Below are 14,099 nucleotides of genomic sequence, written 5' to 3' on the forward strand. Positions count from 1 at the left end.
TAGCAAGAAAACGTTAAAACGGTTGATACAAAATCCGATGCCCCAAGTGCCAAGTAGCCTTAAATGTTAACCAGTTCTGAATCTCGAGAGCGACATCATATTTTATATATTTCATGGTAATTGCACTTATATCAAAAAGAAACCAGACAAGTGAATTCTATCTTTTGTGCCCAAATGATGCAAGAATGACATACTACAGTCTGATGTCAGCCCATCAATATATTGAATATAAGGCTAAATGTTCTTACTCAAGTGGTTAGCCCATACAATTTGCGACGACACAAAGCAAGATGTTCATAATCATTGTCTGGAAATGTTGGCAAACATTATAAAGAACTGATAGACTTCCTGCAGAGAAAAGGTCAAGCAGTTCTAACATTAGCTTGATATGCTGAAAGAACAACTGCAACAACAGGCGTAACCACCACCTTTATTGGGTCAACAAGAGCAAAGGCCGAGAATATACGCACAATTACGATTTGACAATCTAAATTACCCCCACTTGGGGCGTACGACAACATTTGCGTCAGAATATGACGCATTGGCCGTCACAGAAACTGCCCTAATACCTAGTAAGGTGTTATAATGTTCTTTTGATACTTTCTTTTGGGTTGTCAGGAAAATTGCTTCGCCATGCCGAAGGGCTGGTTTCACAAATGTCACCACTGAGGGGGCTGAGCTTCCGTTTAGTCATTTTTTTATGAAGACGATGGTTGACATGGAATATTTATGTTCACGCACACATATTGCATGTAATGGTTTAATGTGCACACAATGGCATAACAATGAAGTACTAGATAACAAGTGTCTCTTATTGTCGTAAAATTATTATATCTGGGTTGTTACATGTATCATATCATTTTGTTCTCACACGCTAGGTTCTGGTATAAATCGTTTTCCCGATGACTCGCACCAAAGTGGCAGGCAAGTTGATATCCAACCATCCCATTGACCAACTTTATGTCGTGCTCGTTCCAACACGGCTAGTAGCAATAGCAATAACCAATTTTGGTTTTCTCAATAAATTTAAGTACATATAAGTGTTTGTCCTTATGACGATGCTTGTCCAGAAATGGCGAAACAAATAGATAGGAAAACGAGTTAAATGTATCAAAGTATATATGTATAGGCGTGTTTCAATTTCTTACCTGAATTTCTAAAGCATGGTAAGCTATGATGAGTCCTACGAGTATCGCAGACGAGACACTGATCAGCGACTTTAACACGATGGAATATATCTCTCTCTGAAAATAGAAGATAGAGCATGATTGAGGAGTGCGTTCGTGTAGTTCTTTAACTACAACATTATGGAATACTGAAAAAGAACACGTCTTATAATGAAAGAAATGGGTCACCGCCTGGATGAATTTTCAGGGAAGAAATTATTTGTGTATCTATTTTCATGGCTACTAAAAATGTAACTGAAATCGAATTGTTTCTTTTAATGTTATGATTATAAGTATGTGTCTTGTCAAAGAGCTGAGATGTCCGTGAAAAGAGACTGCTTTCGCTACTGATGGGTGTCTGTCACTTTGTCTTTGAATAGTCTTTGTGTGTCCTGTTAGGGAGGTGACCTTGAAACAAGACGGCTTTGTTAACTGGCGGATTTCCCTATCATGTCACAAAGGTTCTCCCTTAGCAAAAATGCTATTATTCAGGGATTAGAGGCAAAAGAAATATACGAAACACCTGTGTGCCACCAGATCGCGCCTAATCCTTCATATCATTACGTGTATAGCCGATAGATAATCCTCTTATAGGATAGGTTTATACAAATATGACGGCTGCAGAAGGACTGATGAGGAAAGGAGAAAAGGCCAGAGAATCGGAAGGTTTTTTTTGTCTCTCCATTTGCTCTATTTCTATTAGTACATCAGCTGCTCGCCAACAGAGTCCACAGAGTTTAATCATTGATATGCCTAAAGCTGGGAGCAGACATGGGTACAGCGAATTCTTGTCGGCAGAGTTTGTTTTTTTCTTCTTAACATCATTTATCAATGAGAAAGTGGACGTTTTGTTTTCGTGGCATGTTTCGTCAAAGACTTAAAGGACAAAATGCAAAACTCTGTTAATATTATCTTGAAGCTTCAGGGTTTCATATTCGCAAATTTCTTATGCGAAAATTATATCAAATCAACCGTTGATGGGTCAGTATATGATTGTAAAGACCTCTGTGACATAATGGTTTCGTATGATACCGCCTTTTTATAATGCAGTGCTATTCCTTTCGACACCACACCATTCCTGAACGTCAAATGATAACTAAATTGCGATATATGATTGTAAATTATCGTCGCCATTCTCACACAAATATAACTGCTTTTGACTGGTGGTAAAAATAATGGTCAAGTTATCGCAACTCTCTCATGAAGAAGTATCAAGAAACGACTTTAGAACAACACATCTGCCTGCTGATACAGAAACTAGAGCGACATGGTATTACCCTTGGGGCATTTAGCGCTCATATGTCACTAATCTTCCTCACCATGTCGCTTTCGATACATATACTTTTCAATATCGCTTATTGGTATAAGGACTATATATAGATACCATCTGTTATTTACCAGTTTTCTTGGTAATATCTGAGAAATCTTTCCAAAAATAACGAATTAATCTTTTTGCCTCATACAAGTTTCAGAAACACCTGCAGCATGTCAGTATGACACCCCCACTAATTTCACCGCTGTTTTTTTTTCACGAACGTGGTTAATTCAGACATTGTACAAGAATAAGTGGCATGTGATGGTATCGTGAAATAAAACCTAATGTACATGTACATGTACTCTACCAAGAAAACTTGAATATGAGACTTGTATCTATTCTTGATACATGTACATAACCTTCAAGCAACAGTGTATGACCGCCTAGTCGTATCATTTTTAGACGTGAAATAGCGTAATATAATATCCAGTTAAATTCTGTACGAATGTGTTAGTACAATGCCTCTACCTTTCGTTAAAAATTTTAAATTTGTAATAAAATCCGAAAATTTTAAACTGCGCAAAATACGTACTGATTTTAAATCTAACACTGCCTTTGTGCAGACAGATACTGTATATACAAATACTATACGAAGTTTCAGCAAAGTAGCATGGATGATAAGTGCACTGCGGCATTGTGTTTGACAGTGTTTCTATTTTCCTGACCCACGATTAAATACGAAAGGCGTACCCCTTTCGCGGCAGAAGCTCACAATCCCGTACTAAACTATAACACTTTTCGACTGAGTTTCTCTGTAAAGATATGATGATTAGCTATTCAAATCGCCATTACTGGCGTGAAGATAATTAAACGTTTGTGCCGCTAGCCTTGTTGACATGCGATCGCCCCATCAACCCGAAGAGAAGGAGATAGAATGTTTAACAGCCCTGCTGGAAAGTGACAACAAACTAAAAGTCTGAGTTACACATTCCCGGTAGCGTGTGCTAGTTATATATACACTGATACTAGTGTCCGTGTGGTGTATAGAAGCATTTGTGGCTTATAAATATGTATCGCAAATAGAATGCTGATGGGATTGTCTGTTATATATATATATACCCCCGATCCAATTCATTATGTAAATGCATCACATGCAACTCGTCTTTTGTTGCGACGAAATATCGTTTACTAGGATATGCGACCAAAGAAAGCAATGTGTATTTGTAACAATGGTGGTAAAATATCATCACTGACAACAATATCCAGCCCCGAAGCAATCTGGGAAATGTGATTAGAATTGTTTGCATTATCTTGCAGGGTTGTGGATTATCTAGCTTAAACGCCATGAATGCCCTTTCCTTCAGCAACAATGATTCATGATGTTGCTTTTTGCAGTCAGTAACAGAAACTTCTGGTGTGCCGAGTGATGGATGGCTTCGGATGGCGCGTTACTATTTTGATTTACTAATGAAAAAAGTTTTTAAAACTGCTGGGTTTTTTTAGATATTGACGTTTTTCTGTATCCTGTATAATAATTTCATGTAGTGCACTCACGTACTGAAAATGGGTGTATTTTGTCATTATCAATTAAAAATGGCCGGTCCGTAAAACAAAATAAAATCATCTTTCGCAAAGTTCCTCAAATAAGCAGAGATCATTCCCTGTACAATGATATCAACAAATCAAAACTTCACCAGGTTATAGGGCGGTTTCGATTTCTCACTTTGTGTAACAAAAACCGAATGTGAATATTTTGAAACGATTTCGTATCATTTATACTAATCTACCAGAATATGGCTGCGTAGTTATTCTAAATCCTTGCATCTTTAGGAAAGGTAGTCATGACGATAAAGGATTATTTTCCAGGGTCAGTTGCTACGCTGAGCTGGTACCTCTTTGCCCCAGATTGGGTGAGTGCTATCTTAGAGTACTCTAAGGTGCTATGCTGCGTGAAGGTGAAATGTACATGGTTTGTGTAGCAGATTACCACCAGTGTATGTTTTACTGGCGTACTATTAGGAAAGTTCTTCGAAAGAATAATTGTGTATTATCCGCATTCTCATCATCTTTATGCAGAGGGATAGGCAACATGCAGCAATACGAGAGAATAATCTTGTGAATGAAAGTGCATGAGATACCTAAAACGCTATGTGACATTCTATACAAATCTCGTTGTTGCTCAGCACGTCTTCAATTAATTAGTCACGAATTTGGCTTCTGATCTTGGCAATCCAATTTTTAGACTCATACACAATAAGAGAACTTTGCAGCCTAAAATACATGTAGCTATCATTCGTAGTGTACACTGCTGATATTCGGTTGGCAAATACAAAAGAAAGATAAGTATTCATCTAGATAGACTTGACAGGCAAGTCAGTCGCCTATACTATGCTGTGGCAAGAACAAAACATGATTGTGTTCCACCACTGCTCAACTTTGTTCCGTAACGAACATTCCGGTAACTTATCAGCATGAAGCTCTCCTCTAAAACAGTAGGCCAGCAGGTAGTCTCTACCCAGGTAGCACCAACCGACTAGAAGGAAGTGCGAAACGCAATGATGGATAAACCTTTTCTTCTCAGCATCTCCTATGCACGACTTCTGTAGCTTGCATTCATCGTTTTGGTGGAAGGAAACCAGGAACAGATTTTAGGATTTTAGGACGACGTCTGCTATTGAACTGAAGGTTGATAACTGAATCGAAGGTGCAACCATACATTTGTACTTATCCGTTATATTAATATTGCTATATTATATCGAATTTTCAGAAACACATCGATTAAGTGATCAAGTCTTCACCGAGCCAAATCCTTCAAAGGCAAATGCAATTTAAAACTGTTTCATCGCTATATATTTACACATGTCAATGGTATTTGAAAAGATCCACCATCTGAATTGAAAATTATGGTTTCAGGCATAATATCTATAATCGACCTGTATTGTATGTTGCCGATATGAACTCCTAAATTGAGGCTGTTGCGTCTGTGCCTATAAACGTAACCCTTGACCTTTTTAAACACCGTAATAAATAAATAATTGGCTAACAATAAATCGCATCAGAAAAAGGTGTTTCAAAATATAGACCAACCAGTTGGTAATTTTAGGGTGCGATATGCATATTTAAATTTGATACCATTAAGCTTATATACCAAAAAATAAGTAAAATGTTTGTTGGTTTCTTTCGAAATTCAAATTCGCCTCTGAATTTGCTGACAATGGATGGTGAGAGCAAACAGATATAAGCTTCTAAATGTTAAACGATAAACAGCTAAGAATTGCTTCCCGCAAGGCCTACTGTTAAAGCCATTGTCAATTCTCCTTGATCCTCAGACATCATTGTTCAACCATGGTAAAGATTTCGTTTCTATAGTTCTTTCTTTCTTCCTTGATTGATGCTATGAAAGATTAATGAGCAAGACATATTTTCGACATATCTTGATGTCTTTATGGGGTAGAGTTAACAATAAGCGCCGTTCGTTTGTGGAAGGGATTATAAGTTTCGGATGGCTATAAAGGAACAGTTTGGCAAGGATTGAATGCGATACTGCCAAAGACCAACACATACTTGTTGAGACAAGATTTCTTTATTTCTCCAGAATAATAAGTTATCGACTTTTATATCGAGGTAAGTTCATAGACTACATCTGTTCTCGGCGGGCGCCCAAGAATTTTTTTGTGAACGCGGCTCAATGACCTTTGACATATCATGCCTTGGATATTTCCAATTGGCTGACTGTAACTAAAATTCAATAGTCGTCCGCCATCTTGGTTGACCTCAGTACGTTACCAAATCAATTACTGAAAATATCTTACTCAATTACGATATTCGTTAAAACCCACCGAAAAGCTTTTCCCTATTCTGAAATTAACCTCGGTGCTTTAAAGCCCATGGTTATTGAGTAACCTCACATCATCCATGAGGACTAACAATGGTAAGCCATCAACAGAAGTTACTTATATTTTAACACGGCAATTACATGTGTCCATTAAAAGTGTGTCAGAATCCATTTGGGAAAAGCCATCAACAGAAATTACTTATATTTTAACACGGCAATTACATGTGTCCATTAAAAGTGTGTCAGAATCCATTAGGGATAAGCCATCAACAGACGTTACTTATATTTTAACACGGCAATTACATGTGTCCATTAAAAGTGTGTCAAAATACATTAGGGATAATCCATCAACAGGCGTTACTTATATTTTAACACGGCAATTACATGTGTCCATTAAAAGTGCGTCAGAATCAATTAGGGATAAGCCATCAATGGACGTTACTTATATTTTAACACGGCAATTACATGTGTATATTAAAAGTGCGTCAGAATCAATTAGGGATAAGCCATCAACAGACGTTACTTATATTTTAACACGGCAATTACATGCGCCCATTAAAATTGTGTCAGAATACATTAGGGATAAGCCATCAACAGACGTTGCTTATATTTTAACACGGCAATTACATGTGTCCATTAAAAGTGCGTCAGAATACATTAGGGATAAGCCATCAACAGACGTTACTTATATTTTAACACGGCAATTACATGTGTCCATTAAAAGTGCGTCAGAATCAATTAGGGATAAGCCATCAATGGACGTTACTTGTATTTTAACACGGCAATTACATGTGTCCATTAAAAGTGCGTCAGAATCCATTAGGGGTTTATAATTTTGTATCATGGCTAATACCAATTATGTATTAGATAGATAGATATATAGATTCTTTAATCCATATTACTTGCTAATACGCAGGTATTTGAAAACAAGATGAAGTATTTCCACGTTGTTAAAGGGGTATAACGCCCTTCAATTTAAATCGCGGGTCAGGAAAATAGAACACCAGATATAAACAATGCGTGTGCTGTTATCATGGATGCAACATGGCTGAAACTTGGTGAAGATAATATTTGTATATCCGTCTACACAACGGAAATGTTGATATATATTCAGTACGTTTTCACGCAATTGGAAATTTTGAAATTCAATTTCACATAAAAACTTTAAAGATTGGCGTATGCCTTTAATCGTTGAGTAGAACAACTCATGGGATGAAGGAGAACTAGTAACATAGAACGAAGTCAATTGGTTGCAGATGAAGTACCATCCATGGGACATTGTATGAAGTAGGTTACATACAGTTCACAAATAGGTATCTCATGAAATTCACATACCAATTAATCATGAGCTTTACCTTTCGCTAGTGAGGTGGTGCAAAGCGATGTAAATCCAGATCGAAATTTGGAAAAATGTTTTCAATGTGACGTTTGAAATGTTGAGGTGTTCAACTTCGTTAAGAGTAACATACACCTTTACACTTTTAGTTCATAAGTCGAATATTTTGAAAATGTAAGATTTGCAAGAAACAAAACGCATTTTTTTTAACAAAGACATAGTCAATAGGGCTAAAAAGATACGATGGGTCAGGAAGGTATGGCCAACCATACTCTTCTTCCATTGGAAAATATACTAATTTATTACAATCAGCTGGTCATGGGAGCTTGCTAAACGGATGACAATAACTGATATGTCCGTGTTCGATCAGCTGCCATTATCATTTGGATGACATTGTATTGATTGGTTAATTGTTATTGACGTAAGCATTATGAATGTAGGTCGGCCATATGTTTACAGGAGAGAAATTGGCTGGCCTCATCTGCTACCTCCGTGGCGTTGTAACTGTATGGACCACGTTGTCAATTATGATAACACAATAGGTTATCTTCATTGAATTTGTTGTCTTTGGTTGGATGATTCTCGCAGTATTTAACTATTTCCAAATCCACAAGAGAATCTATTTCAATCAACAAAATGACACACCATGACAACTGCCAACATCATAAATATTGATGCAGCTTATATTAAGTGATTGCAATATCGGCAAGGTCCCTTACCAATTAATTCTGCGTAGAATATTCATTTCATAAAATGCACAGGTGCTTCAGGCGCCACGACTGGTTAGGAACAACAGGCTGGCAGGGAACATACGTTACTTTATCATATTCTACCCGAGAGTACAACTAATTTTTAGAGTAATTCAAAGTCGCCTATAGAGGATTCCTTTATCTCACAGTACAGCGAAACTATTTAGGCTCGTACGAGGAATATATCATCAAGCACAACCAAGTCCCCGATGTGTGCATGAGACACCTGTCTCGTGAAGACAACCAATTAGACCCCCGAGTTACTGCCTATATTCCCTCTTTATGAGAGCGAGGGATTCAAGGAACCAAAATATTTAAAGAGTACTGCCGTTGTAACGTTCTTGATGGAATGTTTCTGATCCAGAGTGTTTTTCATCACTGTTTGCTTTTGGGAGCCGGGAGGGAAGGGTTCATGGAAAAGGGTTCTCATTGAACTCTAGGAAAATATTGAAATATGTTGTTGGTACAGAAGTGTGGTTTTCCTTAGAAAAAGTTAGAATATAAGCTTACATTCACTTGGGATATATTAAAACAAATCACGTAAACGCCGACCAGTGTTTCTATATCTGAAATCGATTATATCATGATATTGTCTTCTATATACGCCCGCACTAACATCGCCTGACCCCGCCAGCGATGTGGACAAGCTGCCGCTAAGCTGCCAATCCCACATGTGACAACAGATGACTGTATTGACCTCTATTAATAGGGAACGATTCCACCTGCGTGACATGTCTTCCCTCCCTTTAATTCATCCACGTCAGTGGCTCATCTCCTTCTACCAGTCATGTTAAAGGGACAAATCAAGCGTGGGATTTGGCGGGCCTGACCAGGAGGATGTTACTCCTACCTGTCACCATGCGCCGCAAAATAGTATCACACTAATGCTGGTCTGTAATAAGGATTTTCGCCAGTGTTACGAGACAGCGAATGTCATCGAATGTCATGATATTATTTGGAATCGCATTCGTTACTTAGCGCCTAATACAGAATGAATATGACAGTCTCGCAAATTTTATTATCATCTTAGTAGCAAGTAGTAAGTGAGATCAGCGTCTTTAAGGTGCAATGTATATATTATCACCTAAGGCCATGGGAGGCAGGATCAATCTGTCTCCTGAGTCCACGTTAATGGCCCGGACAATGAAAGATAGATTTGCGGTAATTAATCTCTTTGTTGTGTGCGGGATATCAATCTGCTGAGTGAGACTTCTCGCCCCATAAGAATACTCGATAATGCTAATTGATTGACTTGTGAGCTATGAACGACCAACAAACGCACTTCCATCATTGTGGACAAGGTCACCTAAACTGCTGCTATGAGGTGTGTAGTGCGTGTCCCTTTGCTATCAGAATGTCGTGAGTGACTGGCGGAAAACTGTATATACTTAGCTTTTCCGTGACTTGGTGAAAGATAACTTGACTCAGCTACATCATTTTATTTTGCATGGACGCCAACAACCACGAAAATGAGACACTTTATTATCTTAGTAAGGTTTTTTTAGTACCAGAGGGAAATAGATTTAAGTTGTCAATAATGGAAAGAGCAGCGATTTCCTTTTATTCGCCAAATTCGCTAGGGGTGAGATTTATATGGGCGAATCCTGCCCCCACAGGATAATTGAAGTTTGTTCTCTGTAACAATTCTCGCTTTTGCATTTTGGTTTGCATATCTTCTTCATCTTCTTCGCGTTCACCCCATACAGTCAATCCCGTTGGTAGGATGTACTCAGTCGTCCTCCTCAATGCCACCAAGTCTCCGTACAGTCGATCCTGCATGTTGGCACCATTTTGCCAGATTTTGTTTGCAGATGAATTTGAACACTGCAGCAACCTTGATCTTTCTACACGAGCCATAAATGTTTATCAACAACGTATATCTATATATTTAGCTAAAAATCGGCCTCGGTATCATTTCCCCGTAATGGAATACAAACTACGAACGCTTTTAGCAATGGCTGTGTCAATATTCTAACAGGGTCCTATTCAACGTCGATGCAATATCACGAAGTAATAATAAAATATTTGTTGACATTTCGCCCTACCTGGACATGGAACAACTGACGCCATGTTTGTTTTCATATGGTTGCCATGGCTTTTCAATTACACTGGACAGTAATGTCCCATCGATAATGCAATGTAGGGGTTATATATGCTTGCTTACAAAGTCGATGACCTGACCACTGACCCCTCAAAGAGAATTTTACGGTTCGTATCATAAGTCAAACCCAACGATATTTTATCTACCCCCGACCAGGCACGCCAGGCGTCTTTAAGTTACACGAATGAGAGCTATATACTTAATACGCTGCCATCATCAAAATGCATATTCAAGATCGGTGTCCGTAGAATCACTTAGAGAATCCAGTAAATATGTCAATACTTGAGTACGCGTAATTGTAAATACATGTACATGTAGTGTCAATTGCAAATAAAAAAGTTAACGACGCCATTCAGTGTTAAGAAGGTTTTCCTGGGAGACTTGCAACTCTGTCGCACCAGTCTCTCTTGAACGAAGCACCATGTGCACGCTTAGTACCAAGCTATACCAGTTCTTCCACATTACGGCGACAGTCAAATCTCAGAATAGAATATTGTAATTATCGTTCCCGCTAGGTAGACGGTGGAGACAAATTACTCGCTAATTGACGGAGACACAGTCTCGAATAAAAAAATATATGAGATTCGTGTTTGTACGCTAATCTGCAAGATTGTAGTTCATTACGACATAACTTTTTTTCATTTAGGAATAACGGAGCTGACGAAGACGTGGTGCACGAACAGATTTAATTTCATCAGTCTGTCAATTAGGGAGGACGACTCAGAAGACGTCATTAATTTGTTGACTTCGGTGAATTGAAACGTATGATAGTAACAACGACTGAGCTTTTATTCAAGAATATATTTAACAGTCAAATCGCAGGGCACACTCCATCACAGTCGTATGATACACTGGCGTTTAGTCATAACAAACAACTCGCATGTTTAGTCACAGCCACACCCGAAATCCATCCCAGATTGCCCTAATAATTCGTTTTAAAATGACAATGGCGGGAAAACCGAGATCCAAGGGGGTTGTGGTTGGTGTGAGGTGATGGGGAGTATCCTGCACTAACATGCCATTCCAGTCGCTTCAACAAACACTTCATTTTTAGTCACAGCCACACCCGAAATCCATCCTAGTTTGCCCTAGTAACCTGAAAATGGTGTGCGTATGGCGAATTGACTCGACTCAAACCTGTATCAGGCTCGGCTGGAAAAAATGGCAATTAATTGGACAATTCTATTTCATAAACGGATAGTTTTCGCTCAAACCAGGCCGCAAAAGAATACCACTAACATGACTAAGCATTTTTAAGTATCATCGTCTCTAGCAAGTCATTTTTAAGTATCATCATTACCGCAAAATATCTGGAAGTCTCTCGAACGTCATCGTTATTGAACTCGAGGCGACCTTGACACCACGATGTAATATGAATGACAGGTTTCAAACGTCATACTCAGTAACCCAACCATTTTAAGTGGTACTTTCAAGTTAATAGTAAAATCACTGGCCGCTTATCTCTCTAATTGCGGCAGATCCGCATTCTAGATAGATCAATGAGAACATAGTAAATGTTCTAATGCTATGATGGTATAAAAATGTCAGTTGGTGACTTTTAAAAGCTCGCGCGTATTGATTTCATTAATGCAAACCCTGTACTCGATTGACTTGGTTGACGGCTAAAATATTTTGTTCGTCTTGGATTCGACACAATTATCAATCAGGATGACATAACTGTTAGCGAAAGTTGAAGAATATCGGCCCATGTCCCTTTCTACACCAGTGACAATCACTTGTCTGCTAGGGTGATTTGTCAACCAATTTTGCATACTAGCCTCGACGTTGCTTTGGTCCCTCAGAGACATAATCATAGTGGTTATAAATCACAATGAACAGACAGGATTGCTTATTGCATATCGTTAATCAACGAGATAAACATCATCAATACCGGGAAGTGCTTGCAATGGCCATCTTTATTATGCATCCGACAAACAAGAGTGCAATTAGTTGACATGGTCGGTGAGTCTGCAGCTTCAGCGTAGATCATTGCGGAACATCAATTCATTGTTTTAGTATTATCATTTTTGTCTTGTTTTAGACGAATGCGACTCTACCTGCCTTATATTGTTTAAGGGTTGATCATCGGTACCACCATCATGGCAAGAACTTGGAATCCTAAAGCAATTCTAACTCCTTTAAAATGAAGTGAATGCGAATTTCACCGGTCGGAGTCTGTTCTGTAGAAAACAAATAACTGACTCTCGATCCCACCCTTGATTTGGCAATCACTTCGCTTTAAAAGTGTTCTGATTGCTTTAGGATTTCAAGTTCCAGCCAAACTTGTGGTGCCTTTGATCAACCCTAAAGAAGATGCGCGCTCACTGATTGCCCCTGCATGCAGTATGCTGGTGTACACACTTTGACATGCTGTACGTAATGAATAGATGCATTTACACCGATCCCGTATCCCATCTCAACTAGATGCAAGAAAAAAGTTATGGCCACAATGATTTAAGGTGAAATCCGTTAAATACACAATGGAACCTCAGAGAAGGCTTTTTCAAAGACGAAGCATGTGCACCACGTTGGCAACCTAGGCCGTACAACACGTTGTGACGAAGCATGTTTGCCACGTGTCTGCTGCGTTGGTTCCTTTCGACAATAGCCCAGTGCTCACATCAAATCCTACGACACATGTCACCCTCACACACGTGCTGCATTCAGGAGACGCATGTGTGTTACACAATACAATCCTTCTTGCTTTCAGTAGATGCATGTTCATTGTCGTTTAACATGCAGTACACATGCGACATTATACTATCGATATTTACAGAGTTTCCTCACAAATAGCGGCTTTACATGCACCCGTTTTCAGGGCGGCGGAAGGGCACATGATCTCACAGAATCATAGTAAATTAACTTGCTCTTGCGTTTTAAGGAGATTATCATGAAAAAGCCACCGAATAGTGAGTCCATAATCCGTGAACCTTTCCCGACCTCGTACTGTATGAAGACAGACGATATTGGTTAAGATTATCAGTTCGCATATTTCAATACCATCTGTAGTCTTGAGTAGCTTGCATAATAAAGCCGACCTACAAGAACAATGAAGTTCATTGTAACTCAAGACAGCATATGACACACTAGGAAACCACACCTGTACATTGAATGTTCATTTGTCATTGTTTGATGCTTTATATGGTGACGTATATTAATAGATGTCGATTTCATATACTTAAAGTGAGCCTATCATAGAAACATAGGCAACATGTTTCTATTAATTGATTCATATCCCAATGGCTGTATCAAGTGAGTCATAGGCGCCGTGACTTTGCATATTAAGATGAGACGAAGTTTGTTCGGACACCACGTTCTGATTCTTCGGTGTAGTTGAGTTTCGCCCATATAAAAAGTCTCGGTCAGCAACATTGGGGAAATGTGTGGTATAGCCTACGGAGTGGAACAAGCTAAAGCTGTTACCATGAAACACAAGCAGTAACTTGATTGGGCCTACTGGCCTTGCAAGGAGATCAATAAAAGTCATTGCATATAATGCTTTATGATACGAATGATTTAAAACATGCACCATGCTTTTCAAGCAAGCAGAGTAGGAAAATATGACGAGACGCTGTAAATGACGCAAACGGAAGTTGGTCAAAGGTTATAAAGCACCTGGCGAATATTAATTGCAGCCTTGAAAATTATTTTCAAACC

The 14,099-nt window shown here is 38.7% G+C and overlaps 1 protein-coding gene across 4 annotated transcripts in view; it reads right to left on the bottom strand.

The window, feature by feature from the left end:
* LOC135503598 (small conductance calcium-activated potassium channel protein 1-like) overlaps positions 1 to 14,099 on the bottom strand; it is a 120,453-nt gene that overhangs the window by 57,603 nt on the left and 48,751 nt on the right. For all 4 annotated transcript variants that reach the window (XM_064797213.1, XM_064797216.1, XM_064797215.1 and 1 more), the window contains one exon: positions 1,149 to 1,244. In XM_064797213.1, coding sequence (XP_064653283.1) covers positions 1,149 to 1,244 — 96 coding nt within the window. The remainder of the gene's footprint in view (positions 1 to 1,148; positions 1,245 to 14,099) is intronic.

Source organism: Lineus longissimus, chromosome 2 (genome assembly GCF_910592395.1).
Source record: "Lineus longissimus chromosome 2, tnLinLong1.2, whole genome shotgun sequence".
Classification (NCBI taxonomy): Eukaryota; Metazoa; Nemertea; class Pilidiophora; order Heteronemertea; family Lineidae; genus Lineus; species Lineus longissimus.